This window comes from Sylvia atricapilla, chromosome 5 (assembly GCF_009819655.1).
Source record: "Sylvia atricapilla isolate bSylAtr1 chromosome 5, bSylAtr1.pri, whole genome shotgun sequence".
Lineage (NCBI taxonomy): Eukaryota > Metazoa > Chordata > Aves > Passeriformes > Sylviidae > Sylvia > Sylvia atricapilla.
The window spans coordinates 1,440,177-1,456,452 of NC_089144.1; the positions used below are offsets into that span (position 1 = coordinate 1,440,177).

General features: G+C 40.8%; 1 protein-coding gene across 1 annotated transcript in view; it reads left to right on the plus strand.

Moving 5' to 3' along the window:
- Window positions 1-16,276, plus strand: part of PTPRZ1 (protein tyrosine phosphatase receptor type Z1) — a 141,302-nt gene that overhangs the window by 67,644 nt on the left and 57,382 nt on the right. The window contains exons 3-4 of the mRNA XM_066318567.1: window positions 12,346-12,525; window positions 14,316-14,467. Coding sequence (XP_066174664.1) covers window positions 12,346-12,525; window positions 14,316-14,467 — 332 coding nt within the window. The remainder of the gene's footprint in view (window positions 1-12,345; window positions 12,526-14,315; window positions 14,468-16,276) is intronic.

A 16,276-nucleotide genomic window follows, 5' to 3' on the forward strand; every position in this document is an offset into this window, starting at 1 on the left:
TAAAGTATTGCTTACCTTTAGTCAAGGGCTTTTCAGTTTCCTGTATTCTGTCCATGAGGAGGAGCACAGCTAGAACAGGTGACCCAAACTGGCCCAAATGTCATCCCTAAAGACCATCAGACAGTCTGTAAACTCAGGGGAATTGGCTGGGAGCCAACTGGGGAATGGGGTCAGTGGGTGAGGACAAGTTTATTGTGCATCACTTGTTCCTCTTGGGTTTTATTCCTCTCGCTCTTTCTCTCCTTTTTCATTACTGTTATTAATATTACTATTGTAATCTGCTGTGATTTCCAGTTAAACTGTTCATATCTCAACCCATGGGTTTTATTTTTTTTCTGATTTTTTTTTTCCCATCCCACTGGGGTATGTGGAGTGGGCAAACATCTGTGTGGTATTTAGTTGTTTGGGTTAAATCACGACAATATGCAATCTGAGTTTCCTGTTTGAGAATATAGTAATTAGGCATCATAATTTGATGCAAATATAGGTGAATAGAGGTTTTGTGACTTGGGTCACAAGAGGAAAATTTGTCTCAGTAAGAACAGTCAGACATTGAAATAATCTCCCCAGGGAAGTAACAGATTTCCCATCCTGGACTCTTGGAGATTTGGGTGGACAAGGTGCTGGCCATCTTTTCTACATTGTGCTTTTTCCAAGAAAGGTTGAACCAGATGATCACTGAGGTCCCTTCAAAACTGCCATTCTTAAATAGTTATGGAACCGGGTCAGAAAACTGTAAATACATGCAGTGCTATTCAGTGCCATATTACATACACTAGCCACTGAGCTGGAATAGCAACTCTAAAACAACTAGAAATGGATTATATTTAATATTTTTTTCTTGCTCTAATTGGAGTTTGATTTGGTGCAGAAATATCATCTATTTCTATGAACAGACACAAGACATCAGTAGTTCTGTGATCAGAGCAGCTGACTGTGCACATCAATGTGCTTGTGAGGCTGAGACCTGATCCAAACGAGAACCAAAACCACCAGAGAAATACTACAGAAGAAACAGACTCCGGTTTCAGGTTTAAGTGAGCCAGTGGAGGCCAAATGAGGAATTTTGCAGTAAGTTCTGTGTAGAGTTCTCAGGAGCACAAAGGTTTAGCGTGTCCCATTGTGATAGTGCTGATGATAGGGAAAATAACTTCTTTAACTTCACAATTCCAAGTTGGGCACCTACACTGGGCACATAAATAGCACAAGGAGGAGTTCTTTTCTTCAGAATACACCACTTAGCAGAAAGGTGCCTTCTTCAGCCCGTTTGTGTCATCCCTGCTCTGTTCCAGCTGCTGGGCTACAAAATCAGACCCCCCTCTCTTTATCTTCTTAAGGCCCAATGATGCTGGAATTTTTAGCCTCACCATGTCACAGCGCTGGCAGAATGACTGAAGATGACTTATTCTCCTGTTCTTTTAACTCTTCTCCAACCTTATCACGGAAAAAGCAAATCACGGGCGGCGAATAATTTTCTTTCGGCTGAGGAGCATAAAAATCACCTTGTGCCAAGTGCATTGCCTGGGCTGTGACTGCCGGGCTGTTGTAGTGACATGGGCATTGCCTTGGATGTCCTGAAGGGCAGGAGGCAGAGCTGCAGGGCCGTGCTTTCCCCTTGGTGCGTTGGCTGTGCGCTCCGAGCGTCGCTGGGCTCGTCCCTGGAGCTGTGCCTTGGGACACTGTGACAAGGGATGAGGATTCCGTGTGTCCAAAACGTGCTTTCAGCTTAGTCAGATTGACACTCTCATAAGGCACAAGCGGTGATAGAATATTTAGGGCAGCTTTGGGTGAGAATTTGGGTGTCTCTTCACCCTGATTAACTGCAGGTCAGTTGGGTGCACAGTAGTCACCCACTGGGGACATTCTGTCCTAACAGCTTACAGACCTGGTTCACTTATGGCCATCCACCTCTTTGCAGACTGAACGGACAAGATTTTTGTCTGGAAATTTTTTAGTCTGGAGTAATTCAGCGTAAAAGTGGGTTTTCAAAATGTTTAAATTCAAGAGAAGATGTTTCAGGTAGTGTAGTGGTCTTTTTTGTTTTTTTTGTTTTTTTTTTTTTTTTTTTTTTTTTTTGTGTGTGGTTTTTTTTTTTTGGGTTTTTTTTTTTTTTTTTTTTTTTTTTCTTGAGTATAAAATTGATACTTTCCAACAAGAGTGAGACTGAAAGGAGAAGCAGCAATAGATAAAACTTTATTAAAATTTTATCCGCCCCTATGGATCAAGAAGTATTTGGATTCTTCAGTACTGGGGATGACTTGGTGCTGAAGTCACTTTTGTGTGTTCAGTCCCCTCTGAGGACTCATTAATATCTTTTATGTGAGTGATGGCATAATTCCGTGCAGAGGAAGATTACTGCTCTGCACTGGGGAGACACTTGATGGTTAGGTGATGTCAGTGAGTCAGGAATACTGTGTGTTACTCCTGATCCTGCCAGAATAATTTCTTGATTAAAGTAGACAAACAGACCAAGAGTCATTCCTTTAATTAATTCCACTCTGATAAAGTATGCTAGATCTCTTCCTGCTTAAATGTTTTTACAGTAAAAAGTAAAAATATTTGCAGGTATAAAAATATGTGCCTTATCTCTTTGATCCCTAGGTAATAACGTGACAAAAATAAGAAACATGATCTTCAGATCCTCTTCTATCTTCCTACATGTGTATATGAGAAGGAATTTTCTTTCTCCATGGAAAAATGACAAAGGAAATTATTATACCAATCTTCATGGAAGAAGATTGTGTATTAGATTGTGTAGTTCTGTGTATTAGCCACACATTTAAAAAAAAACTCAAAAAAAAAAAAAAAAAAAAAACCAAAAAAAACCACCAAACAAAAACAAGCACTAAACTGTTTAAGAGTTAAATTCAGTGAATTTAAATTTAATATTGACACGAAAATTCCCCCCCTTTGAACTTTTGTCTTAGGTAGAGTAGATAAGTGACAATTTTTATTTGTTTCTCAACACAAGCAGTGCAATAAATTCTTCATTTCTGGAAATTTGAAGTAAAAAGCTGTGCTCTTAAAAGCAGCATTTTAGGTGAGTTTTATCACAGTGAGGCTAAAGAAAGCACCAGAACTCACTGGCTGATTGGGATGGATGTGAGAACACAACTCACATCACAAAGATGCAGGAGTTGTGTCCCTCTGGCCAGTTGAAGCTGCTCCCAGCCTCGTTTCAAACATTTTCCATTGTAGGAAAGAACGGAAAAGTCGTGAAGGAAAATCCTCTCAATGGCAGCAAGTTGCAAATCTGGATGGCACAAACTGCTGAGTAGCTTTTAGCTCTGCACTCTTGAAAAGAACTACTCGGCATTGAAAATTGCTTTGAGAGTTCTTAATAATACTGAAAGGTTTTAAAAGCTGATTTGGATTTTTTTATGCATTTATAGAGGAAAAACAGAGATCTGCACAACTTGTTTATGCAAAAGTGCTTAGAAAGAAATCTCCTGTGCAATTTACTTAATGCTGTTATCACATCAAGACTGGGTAAAATATCTACCCGTGGAAGAGTTTAGAAAGAGTGTTTTGAGTATATGATAATCTCAAATAAGTCTAATCAGGTAATAATGTTATTTAAACTGAACATGGATTATCAGAGGAACGGTTTTGAGCATCCACTGACATTGCTATGGCAGTTCTGAAACTGTACAAAGTTTCTGAACAAAATGTAAGCATAATGGTTGTGCTGAAATTATCTTAAATTCAAATAAAATTATGCCATTAGTGAAGGAAGGTTTGTGTTATGTTAGGAGAGGGTTGATTTTTAACATTTTTCCGAGGAGTTTCTTGTATTTTGAGGAGGTAAGGGAAAGAGAATTAAAGCTCTTCGTTACTGTAGTCAAAAATCCTCACCGAAAAGGCCATTTTATGAACTAGAATTGTCTTTCTAAAGTAGGAAATAAAAGATGATAAGCAAATACGTAGATAAGCATGCATAAGCTTATCATAAAACTCTGTGTAAGAAATCCATGGAGCTCAATATCACACTGTATAACGCATTTCTGCCCATCCCCTCCTTTTATCCTTGCCATTATGCGAACAGAAATTCCAATAGAAGTGTGATACAAAATCCTGCTAAAATATGATAAAAGTAATCAAAATTTCCTATGCTATTTTGTTCTTCTGGAGACATTTAGAAGCTTCACTTGATAAAAATTGAAACTCTGTGAAAATGAGAACCTGGGGAGCAAAGAACCAGGATTCCTCGTATGTCCTTTTGGACATTGGGGTGGTTTATCTGCAGGAAGCCTCTGAGACTCCCTGGCCGGTGCTGTAATAAAATAGTCTTTTATACTTATATTTGTCCTGCTTTGATTTATATCTATCTAGTCCTTGCTTTTTATGAACTTTATGTCGTTCTTTGCAGCTGAACTAAATGTCTTTTTGCTATTCAGAGTTAAATGCTGACCTTTTTGATGGCTATTTGTGGGACTTTTACATTCACACTTCCACTACTGCCGTTCAGTAGTGATGTTTTATATACTCACAGCCGATCTGATTCAAAGCCCTACTTTGGATTATTTCTATAATTCAGCAGGTTTTGGATCAGAACTGGTGCCTGGGGCCTTTATGAGATGTATTATTCTTTTAGATAAGCTTGTGCTGACCCAAGTTATTTTCCTGGGTGGTAACAAATATTAATGGATGTGTTTGATAACAGGAAAAAATGCCCCTATGCTACACCACAGCAGAACTCCTCATGGAGCTAAAAACACTGCCTGATAACATTAAAGGTCCAGCAGGGCAAAGAAAGAAAAAAGAAAGAGGACAGGAGGGAGGTCATACCACAAGAGAAGAGAAAAGGAGGCTACATTGATTTTCTGGGTGAAAGCCAATGTTGTTAGATCTGCTGAGCTGAGAAGGGGTTGATCTGCTCTCTTCTAAAATCCATCACTGCATTTTGTTTCTTCACCGAGTGCCTGGTTCTGTCAGGGAAGATAATTTCTAAAATACAGTAGAGTCTGCTTTGTAGTAATGAGGAGAGAGAAAGTGAAGACTAGCAGTGCCATAATGTGAGTCATTAGGCTCAGACGGTGAGCTGCACTCCAGAAAAATGAGGATTCTTGCTGCCGAAGATGAGTTTCATTGTGCTCATCTCCTGGGACTGCACGAACTCTCACTCATCAGACAGGTGCTAAATGCTTTGCTTGAAGCAGGTAATAGCTTCCTCTTTCTTTGCTCCAGCTTGAGAGTCTTTTAAAGTGCGTTTTTTAGACCTGCTTAAAATTGGTGCCACCTTTGTTTCTTCCCAGTTTCTTCCGTATGCAGCCATTCCATTTCTCACAGGATGGTACTTGCATGATGCGGGGAAAAGGGAGATACCACCATAAACTTAATTTATGCCCGTGTTCACTGACAGAAAGACAATTAACATCCGCTTGTTCTATTACAGTCGTCACATGTTTGGGAGTAAGCTCTACTTCTAGAAGTGCAGATGAACTGTTCATGGGGCCACACCGTGTTTGAAAAATGTTCCTTTTGTGTTGGAAATCAGGGGCAGCTTGAGGGGACAGAGCCTGTGATTGCCCCATTTTATTCTTCCTCCCCTGCTAGCAGCATGTGAGACAGCTGAAAAACAGGTGGGGAGTCCTCTTCTTGTGGAAGTGTACGACACCAAATGTTGCCATGACACATTGACAGCTCATTAAAATGTTATATGAAAATAAACCGTGTTTCTTGGTGCTTAGTTCTTAGTCTAAAACCGAGTGAGTTCCATGTATTCCAGTTCTGTTTTCAGCTCTGGTTATTTGTGATCTTGAAATGATGCTTGTCACTCCACAGCGTCCTATTCAGTTTCATGCTTCAAAATATTACTGGAGCTAAAGAAAAGAACTGCTATTCTCTAGCAATTTTCTAATAACTACCAATCTGAATTCCTTGGAACAAGTTTCGAAGTTATGAATCCCAATTAGGGCTTCATATATTGTCAAGAATTAAATAAAATCGAGTGGGTTCCATGTATTCCAGTTCTGTTTTCAGCTCTGGTTATTTGGGATCTTGAAATGATGCTTGTCACTCCACAGCGTCCTATTCAGTTTCATGCTTCAAAATATTACTGGAGCTAAAGAAAAGAACTGCTATTCTCTAGCAATTTTCTAATAACTACCAATCTGAATTCCTTGGAACAAGTTTCGAAGTTATGAATCCCAATTAGGGCTTCATATATTGTCAAGAATTAAATAAAATCGAGTGAGTTCCATGTATTCCAGTTCTGTTTTCAGCTCTGGTTATTTGTGATCTTGAAATGATGCTTGTCACTCCACAGCGTCTTATTCAGTTTCATGCTTCAAAATATTACTGAAGCTAAAGAAAAGAACTGCTATTTTCTAACAATTTTCTAATAACTACCAATCTGAATTCCTTGGAACAAGGTTCAAAGTTATGAATCCCAATTAGGGCTTCATATATTGTCAAGAATTAAATAAAGCAGGGAGAGGAATGTGTTACTTTTTACTGGATGTTTTCTCATTTGGCACTGTACCAAACTTCCTTAATACTTAGTTGAAAAATACAGCTTAAATCATAACGCTGCAGCAATTATAAAACTTCTGTGGCAAGTTTTCGTTCTATATAACTAAATGATTCTCTAGCTGCAGTTCTATGCAGATTCAGCAGCAATGAGGTGAGAATAGAAAAGATGTACCTTAAAAGGTTGACTGAATTTCTTCAGTGTGAGCAGCTGGCCCCTTGAGTGCCCTGCAGATGGAGCATCTGTGATAATCTCGATTTCTCCAGCACAGAAGTGTTTGACTGTGTGTTTTCTAACTAGCAATGGCCAGATCTTTCAGGCAATGAAAGAAAAACAGCAGACAGTTGCTATTATGAAAGAACGAGTTGCTGTTATGAAAGAAAGCTGCCCACTGGCATTCATCCTCCTGTGCATTTCCCTCAGTAATTCACTTAGTCTGGCTATGAATCATCACACCGAGGCCCAGGAAGAAAAAACACCAGATAGCCACTCTATTAATAGGACTGATAAGTTTTCCACTTGATCTCAACAACTGTGGTTTATTCTGGCTGGGGATAAAATGAAAAAAAAAATAAAATTTTCTTACTTGGTCAGGTTTTGACAACTTTATTGCAAGGTCTCTGTGACTACAGATGTGAAGGAAGAATATAGTTTATGTTCAAGAAATGAGCAAACAAAAATGGAAGAGAGAGCCGTAGTCTGAAGGTGGCAAAATGCTTCATCAGCGTTTTCCTGACACATCTTCTGTGTGATTTTAATAAGAGATAAGTAGTCTAGGATATTTTAAATAGGAGCAGGAAAGATTAACATGAGAGGGTTCAGCTGGACTCAGGTTAGTGCTGTGCCATCTTTCAGGGCATTCCCACAGATAATCCATGGTTTTGTGCATGTAGACACAATGCACAAGATACACTCTAGGTAAGTTGATATTTAGATACAAAAATGACAAATTAATGCTAAATGAAATAAGAGATTAGATTATTTGGCTTGTGTGAATGCATCTGGTTGCAAAGCAACTGGAATTTTCTGTTGATTCCATTTGCTTTATTTGAGAGATTACACCCCACAGCAAGAAAAGGTGTTGAATTCATTTCTTTGTCACTGTATAAGTGACAAAAAAAGTCCAAGGGATAAATATTATTTGACTTCTGCTCATTTAAGTCACTCTATTAGTGTTGAAGTTTGAGGGTTTAAGTGCTGTTAAATTTTTTCTGGATTTATTCTGTGGGCTGACTCTTTTTAACCAAACCTGTACAATTTTATTTTTGAAAACTTGACCAAGATGTTGGGAAAAAAATCCAGTGTTGGAAAACCTCCGAGCAGCTGCATCACTGAGACAGGCATAAAAAATGGTTAAGCCCAAACCCTGGATGCCAGAACTGCTTCTTTGTAGTTACAACTCTGTCTGGACAAGTAATTTCATCCATTAAATTCAGGGCTTTTCCAATCTAAAGAATTTTTATAAACTTGCCAGACTGATCATGATCTGGCTGTGGGAATAGGAGTAGTTGAGGATTTTTGGAGGGGAAAACCACAAAACCCTAAAACCCTTACAGTGAAGATCAAGATAACACTGAAGTGTTGCCTTCTACTCTGTGACACTTAAGTAATTAATTTTTGGATGACCATAATGTCCCCTAGAATGCTGAGTGTTATGTTACAGCCTTTAGAATACGCGCTGTGGTAAGATTCCCAAGAGCCATATTGGCAGAATTTCTCTCTTTGGGCCACTGCTGAACTCATCCAGACTGAGAACTAAAATCATTCTCCTGTCTTGGAGGATTGGAGAGTGCACTGTGCAACTTTTGGTACAATAACTAGGTTTTAAAGTTCAGAGCATTATTGATTAGGCATCTAAATTTAGACTTTGTCCCAGTGTAAGTGCACGTATCTTTTAGTGGCCTTATTTCTCGTTTTCATGTCTTAGTTAAAACATGTTTGGTAAAAGAATATAATTGAAATCACTTAACACTTCAAAGTGATAAATCAATAACATTTTTGATAAGGCAAGTCCATTATTAACAGCTGACACAGAGGGGTTATCTTTAATCTCCTGTATGTACAATACAGAACTAATTCTAGCATCATATAAGCAAATGCTGATGACAAATGGAGAGAAAGAAATTCAGTAGAGGTGAAGGATCCATCTCTCTTTTCTGCTGGTCTTTTATCTATAAAATAAACCCTAAGATTGACATCCATTTCATTAAATCTCTTTGAAAAAGCAGCCTTTTTTCTCCATGTTAAACAGCTGCACCTCCCTTGGCTGCTTTTGATAGTATTTGGACTCCAGAGCCTTCTCCTGCTCTGTTGCCCTTCTCTGGACACACTCCAGCACCTCGAGTTTTTTCTTTCACTGGGAGCTGAAGTGGAAGCCAAAAGGAGAACTGGATGCTCATTGTAGGAGGAGGATCGTGTTGAGGAGCAGAGTTAGATATGAACATTTCCTAGAAAAAAAAAAAGCTAGGAAAATATTCTCCTGACATTGTGCCCTGGACAAGAGTGGTGAAGGTTATGGTATAGGCAGGCCTCCACTGAATTGACTTTGTTCAGTTTTATTTCCATTCTTTGTGAATTGCCAGTTAATTTTTCAGGTCTGACACCTCTGTTAAACATTCTTCCTCTGTGCACTCTTGAAGATATATTGTGCATATTTTTGTTCTGCTCAGATTTCCAAAGTGCAGTTTGGGAGAAAGCACTTTCAAAGTTTCAACACTATTTTTCAAAATTCTTCTAATGATTTATGCTTTCCATCGTAACACCTATGGTAAAACAATCTGCTCTTGTTTAAAAACATTCCGTTCTTTCACTTTTACTTCGCCTTTCAGCAAGGTGTGTGAACTGCAGCAGTTCCACCACCTGCTGCCTACACCAGATGCGTTTATGTTAACACTTAGAGCAGGAGTGGACTTTTGAAGCAAATCTCCTGTCGGCACCCCATTTACTGAGCTTTGTTTGCAAGATAGAGTTGTCTCTCAGCGTGTGGCTTGGCTTCATCTGAACTGGCACAAACAGGAATGGTGTTGCAGGAATTGTTATACCCTTCAGCAGCCAGTGGGCATCCAGCCCTTGGGAGCAGACAGGGTGAAAACCTTCTGAAAACCATCTGGTGTGGACATCTGGTCCTCAACCTCAAGTGTTTCCTTCTGTAAAGCTACTCGTATTGTTCAGCGCTGTTGGGTGATATCCACACCCAATTCCTGCTCCAGCATTTGCAGAATTCATGCATAAACTTGTTTTATGCTGCTCAAATGTGATTTGGGTCATAATGACCAGACTCCAGTTCTCCATTCCTTCTCAGACCCCATTCCTTAGGGGATTCCTCTTGTTCCTGCCCCAGCTCAGAGCCTGCCATTGATTTCCTCTACGTTTATTCCATAGTTTTTATCAATGCTACAGCTACACACTGACCTCTGCATGAGCAAAGATTGCAGATTTTATCACGAGATGCATGTTAGGACTTTATTACAAAGCCACAAGAAATGACTCCCAAGCTGAAGAACTGAAGTTCTGCATACAAAACCACAGAATACAAAACTGTGGAAGTTGAAGGAAGATTATGGTTTCTCTAGTTTTAATTTTCTTGGTTTTATTGACTGTAATCATAGACACTAGAGCGTTTAAAGACAAGATGAAAAATGCAATAATCTCTTTCATCAAAAGAAGCACGGAAGAAATTTCCCAAAAGCACCAGAGTGGGAAAAGAAAAGAATAGTGTTTTAGTCAGTTCTAATGTCACTGATGGGAAGAGCAGAATTACAGAAATGCATGTTGGAAAAAAACAAATGTGTTCTGGAGGAGAGATTGCAGGTGAGCTACAGGATTGGGTATGTCAGTGGGAAGAGAATGGAGATTTCTGCTGCCTTGGGGCAGCTGCAGGAGTCTGAGGAGATGTTTGGCTTTGGCAAAAGGAGCACAAGAACTAGAGCATGGAGTAGGGAGAGCAGCTTAACTCCAGGGGATGGCCGTGGGCAGCCCTCTCAACCCAAAGTGGCAGAAACGTGCCAGAGAGAGCTTTAAAGAGTTTCCTGCAGCTTGGAAAATCATTGAGCTGTCTGAAATCAGACCTGGAAACAGGAGCCTGTTTGCAGCGCTGCACAGAGCAAGCTGAGAGTTGTTATTTCTGTCCTTTCTGACCCTGTTTGGAGGCTTTTCTGTCTAAAAGTTAGTTATTCTAATTTATTTCTTTTTAAAAATCATTCTTGATGTTAAAAGCCTTCAATATTTGTTAGAAGATTCACTGTAGAAGGCCTGAGCAGATTAATATCCAAGTGTTGGTTGACTTGAGCTCAGAATTTCTTAAGGGACATTTTTGAAAGACTTGAGACGTTAGCCACTCTTTGCTTGTGAAAGTGCATTATAAATCAGGATATAACACTGTATTTCCAGACAATAAATTATAACTGACAACAAAAGTCCAGCACAATTCTGGCCTGAGGAGGAGCTGAAATTCAGCTTACCCATTGTGCCATTTCCAGTGGGACCAGAGTTTGCTGGTTCCAGGGCTCAAGTCCCCACCTGTAAGATGCTGACATCCATAAACCTGCGGCTTGAACCCCCTTCAGATGGTTTGACTCTTGTTCCTGCCAGTTTCTCCTGTTGCTCTTTGCAGGCAGTCAATGTGTTCGTGTACCACGTGCAGAAATTCTGATGCAGCCAGATGATATTGGTAACTTGTTCAATAATTTAGCTCAGGATTGTTTCTAGCTGGCTGTCCAGGTGAGCATCTTCTATTACCGCCTGTTGTCATGGTTACAGGGCTGGCTGCATCTCTTCCTCCCTCTGTGAGTTTTCTGAGGGCAGTAGGAGAGCTGTCCTTGCCTGAAGTGCAACATAACACATCTTCACTGACACACTTGGCCTGTGAAGGAGCACTGCTTTATTCCTACATATCCAGTGGGATTTAAATATATCCACTGCATGCACTAATATTAGTTCTTAACTACTAGTAAGTGGGAAGTTAACTGAAGTAATTCCATTTTCTTACATCTGTGTCGTTAACTCTCGGTTTTAATTAGCGTTTTGAAGTGTTGCCAGAATTCCCTGCCAGGTAAAAAAATCTCCGTTTTCCAGCACATTAACATACAGAAAATATTGTTCCGTTGATATCAGTGTGTTATATAAACGAAAGGTGGGCAGAGCTGCCGCAAATACTGATTTGTGGAGCACTTGGGAATACATTTCTTGGGAATAACCAAGTGTTTGGCGAAGGGCATGATGCCTGTGTCCCTCTTTTGTGTGTGGAGTGGCCCCAGGAAGATCCCACCAGCCCTGGAGGTGGTCCTTGCTGGGGCTCCTCTGTGGGAGTGCACAACCCTCCACAGGCACAGCTCTCAGACAGAGCATCCCTCCTCCTCCTTCCTTTGCCAGGCTGAAATCAGTTCACCTTTTCCCTTCTGCGTCAGAAATTATTAAAACGTTTTACTGCTTCTTTACATATCAAAACCTTGCTGAATGGATGGCTTCCTTGGGCAAAAGGAGCCTTATTTAGCACTGGTGTGATTAAAAGTTATTTGGATAGGGTAATTTGCCAGCAATTCCCACGGGGTTTTTTTGCATGCTGATTCTGTTCATCTGAAAGCTTTTTTTGTTTTGTTTTATGTACACTGTTCATGAGGGTTTTGTTGTTTTTTCGTGCTTTCCTCAGAGATTTGTAAGGATGTGTGTGTTGATGTGTGGAGTGCTCAGAGTGGGACTAAACTGCTGGAGGTAGGAATCAGTGATAATGTGCTAAATATTGCTCCAGACAAAGTCTAAAAGAAGGGTAGGCACTCTGATCTCAGATTGCAAACTGTGTTTTAACATTACCACAATAAAAAAAAACGTGGATACCAGTTTGGACTTAAATTTACCCCGCACGTTTTGATTTCTAGGAACTTTGAACCAAAAGAACTGGGGCAAGAAATATTCTGCCTGTAACGGTGCCAAACAATCGCCGATTAATATAGATGAGGACCTTACCCAAGTGAATGTGAACCTGAAGAAACTTCAATTCCACGGATGGGAAAAGGCAACTTTGGAAGACACTTTCATTCGCAACACTGGGAAAACAGGTAAAAAAAAAAAAACAACACATTTCATGTTTGGAGTTGAGAGGTCTGAAAAATGATATAGAATGAGCAACCAACCAAGGATTTTAACGGATCATTTTCATTTCACTTAGCTGGTGCATTCTGAATTTGTCTATTAAATAAAGAAAGAAGACAACAGTGATGACAGTAGCTAAAGGAAACAGCAATCACACAAAGGAAAATTATGTGCCTGGACAGATAGAGCCAAAGCAATCCCATTGGGACTTATCATCCCATCACGGGCACATTATTACATCTAAACTGTAAGGTGGCATTTGCTGTGAAATGATGGTAATTATTACTCTAGAGCTAGAGTCTGTAATGGGTAGGCAAAAAATGATTTTTTTTAAAGTACAAATAAATTACCTACTCATGTGAAAGCACTTGGTGGATGAGTTGAAGTTACAAACATCTCAGGTTGGTATTCATCTCACCTACACAGAGATACATATAATCTCGAAACTTTCATCCGAATTATTCACAGAGACGCCTCCTAACAGCCAGAGAAGAGAAATAGGTGCTTTTGTGTTCTGATTTGTCTTAGCAGTCTTAGAAATACCTTTTAGAAAGAAGTGTTTTATACCTACAAGTACCTGTTTTTTCCCAGCCATGAAAAGAGCTTACCGTGTCATCTAAATTGTCAGCCAAATCTTTTTTACAACCACTTCTAAATCCAGGAAAGCAGTAGCTAAAAGCTGCTTGTTAGAAGTACTGTTCCTTGTTTCGGGAGGAAGGTATCTCTTAAAAACTGTCTTTGATCTTCTACCAGTTCCAGTGGGACCCCTAGATCAGCCTTTTTGGTTTAATTTGGTTTAGTTCAGTTCAGTTTAGCCTCATTGTTCCTAATTGCTGCTCTTTCTGTCATGTACTCCCTCCATACCCCTACTCAAATCACTTGCTTCCCTCCTGCCCTACTCACTGAGATAAATATTGCTTTGTCTTTTCGAGATGCCCCTCAGAAAATGTTCTTTAAAGTCCTGAAAAGTGAACTGAGCTCTTTCTCACCTACAGCAATCCAGATACTGGGCAGGGAGCTGCTAACCTTGTCTAAATGGTCTTCAAGGTTGTGAGGAAAGGAAAGTAGTGAAAATGAGCTCCATTCGTGCTGTTTTATCAAGTTGCTGGAGGTGGGAAAACCAAAATGTGGGGCTTCATCCTCTCCAGAAGACAAATGCTCTGGGCCATCTACAGTTTGTGTCCAGCTGAAGACCTGTCATTGCTTTTTCCCCTGGGAGACAGCACCTCAGCTGAGGAGTTTTATGTCAAGAGTTTTATGTCCTCCTAGGAACTGGCTGAAATACTCTTTTGTCGTATTTGCCGCATGGTTTGTACACAGAATTGTGATAAAAATGGGGGGCAGGTGTGTATTTTCCTTTTTTTGTTAGAAACACAGACCCTTTCAGGAAGGTTTCTAGTTCAGGAGGTTGTTTTCTCACCAAGCCAGTTGGTGGCTAGACCAGTTTTCTGAGCTTTTTAGTGTAGTTCTGTGTTACTTTCAGATAACAGGAAACCAAGGGCACTTCATTAAATGACTATTTTTTGAATTACGGTGTGAAATGAAACATATTCTCCATGCTAACAGTGAATTGCCACACTTGTTACTTAGTCTAAGTAACCAATTTCCTGATAAATTGCTCCTGAAATACAGGGAAATAAGCATATCATATTTAACTTGTAGCACCTAATCCTGAAATATGATAGTTATAGATGCCTTGGCTGGCTTTTATATTGACACTCCTGTGGATTTTTTCCCTCTTTCTCAATTTTTTCAGTGGAAATTAACCTGACAAGTGATTATTATGTGAGTGGAGGTGGGGTAGACACCATATTCAAAGCAAGCAAGATCACTTTTCACTGGGGAAAATGCAACGCGTCATCAGATGGATCAGAGCATAGTCTAGAAGGACAAAAATTCCCTCTTGAGGTAAAGTATGGAATTGATTTTGACGATTTCAACCATTTGACATTCTGTGACATAACCTACAAAATTCCTTTGTTTGTCTCCGAAGTCTATTTGCAAATACAATCATTCACTTAAATCCGAATTAAGAATAAACGATGCATTTTAGAAGGGCGGTGTAACGTGTTAGTGGCACGTTGAGAATGTCTAAACTGCATTTTTTCCTCTCTTCTAAGATGATATTAGATATCAATTCTGATAATCTAACAAAGCTCCCACTGAATATTAAGCTCTTATAAATTTGGCCCATCACATTCCACATCAGTTGATTGTTTAAAGTGTAAATGGAGTTCTCCGAGTCAGGGTTCTGCTGAGAGCTCACGGCAGCTACAGACACGAGGTGTTTGTGGGCTGGACAGAGCTGGCAGTGGTGTCCCAGAGCCCTGGGAGCAGGTCCTGGTGCAGGCACAGTGACAGGAGCCAGGCCAGTGTCCCCTGGGCTGCTTTGGCAGGATGGGTGGCAGCATCATGAGAGCGGGGTGGAGGAGAGGAGCAGCTCCTCCTGGGATGCACAAGGGCCAAACTCTCTCAACACGGCACCGTGTCATTTTCCAGTTCAAAAGAGGCAGTGGTGGTGAGAAACTGTGCTGTTCCTCATTCCAAACATGTTTAACCTCTATGTGAAAGCAAAAGTGCCAGGGCTGGCCTGGACATGTGCAAGAGTGGTAAACCAGGAGCAGCCCCTGCATGGTGTCATTTATTTTACCTCACTATCCACCTAAAAATTCCCAATCCCACCCCATCTGTCCTGGCAAGGCATCACAGAGATGCTCTCTTCCATCACTGTCTCACAGAAAGCTGGTAGGAGCCGGTCACTGCCCCAAACGTGTTGGTCACCCAGCACCAAAGAGAAAAAGAGAGAAAAGGAGAGAGAGAGAAAGGGCTGCAACAAAAGCAATGCTCATGACAGCAGCCAGATGTGGGCTCAAAGTGCCTGGTAATCTTAAATTACCAAAGCTTTTCTGCATTTCTTGCATCTTGACGCATTATTCGTGTTTTATCACTGATGCAAATATTCATTTCAGCAGTAGTCTAGGTCAGGTGTCCAGTTATCTCGGTTTACTGTATTCTCCATGGAAAGCACTGTGCTCCTTGAAAGGGTAATTCCTGAATTATGCCAGCTGGTGGATGGGGTCCGCCGCTTGGGACCCAGAGAGCCACAGCCACCCCAAAGGATGTCTCGCTAGAAACAGCTCCTTGGGGCTCAGGGGCTCCTCAGCTGGCACAGGGGCTTCTCAGCATCGGGCAGAGCAGTGATTGTTCAGCTCAGTGATTTCAGCTCTCAGTGATTTCAGCTCAGTGCTCTCAGCTCATGCCCTTGTGAGTTAGCCCCTCTTTTAGCCGGCCGTGGTGAGAGAGAGAGAGGTCTCGTGTGGAATTTCCGCAGGTGGTACTTTATTGAGAGGGTACCAGCGAAAGGGATCCAGGGACGAGGAACCTCTGCCGACCAGAGGAAACCCAGGGGTTTTTATGGGACACCAGGGTGGGAGGAAAAGGGTACAGAACTAATCAATTGTAACAGATCTACATAAAATCCCGAGGGGGCTTGTGGGTCTCCGGACAGGTCGCCGTGGCTGGGAGGTTTGTCTTTGTCTTAGGGGCTCTGGGTGAAGTTGTGAAATTGTTCCTTGACTCCTCAGCTTGGCTCCCTCCAGGGCAGAGCAGCTGGGGCTCCGCCCACTCCCACACTTGGTAATCTTAAATTACCAAAGCTTTTCTGCATTTCCTGCATCTTGATGCATTATTCATGTTTTGTCACTGATGCAAATATTC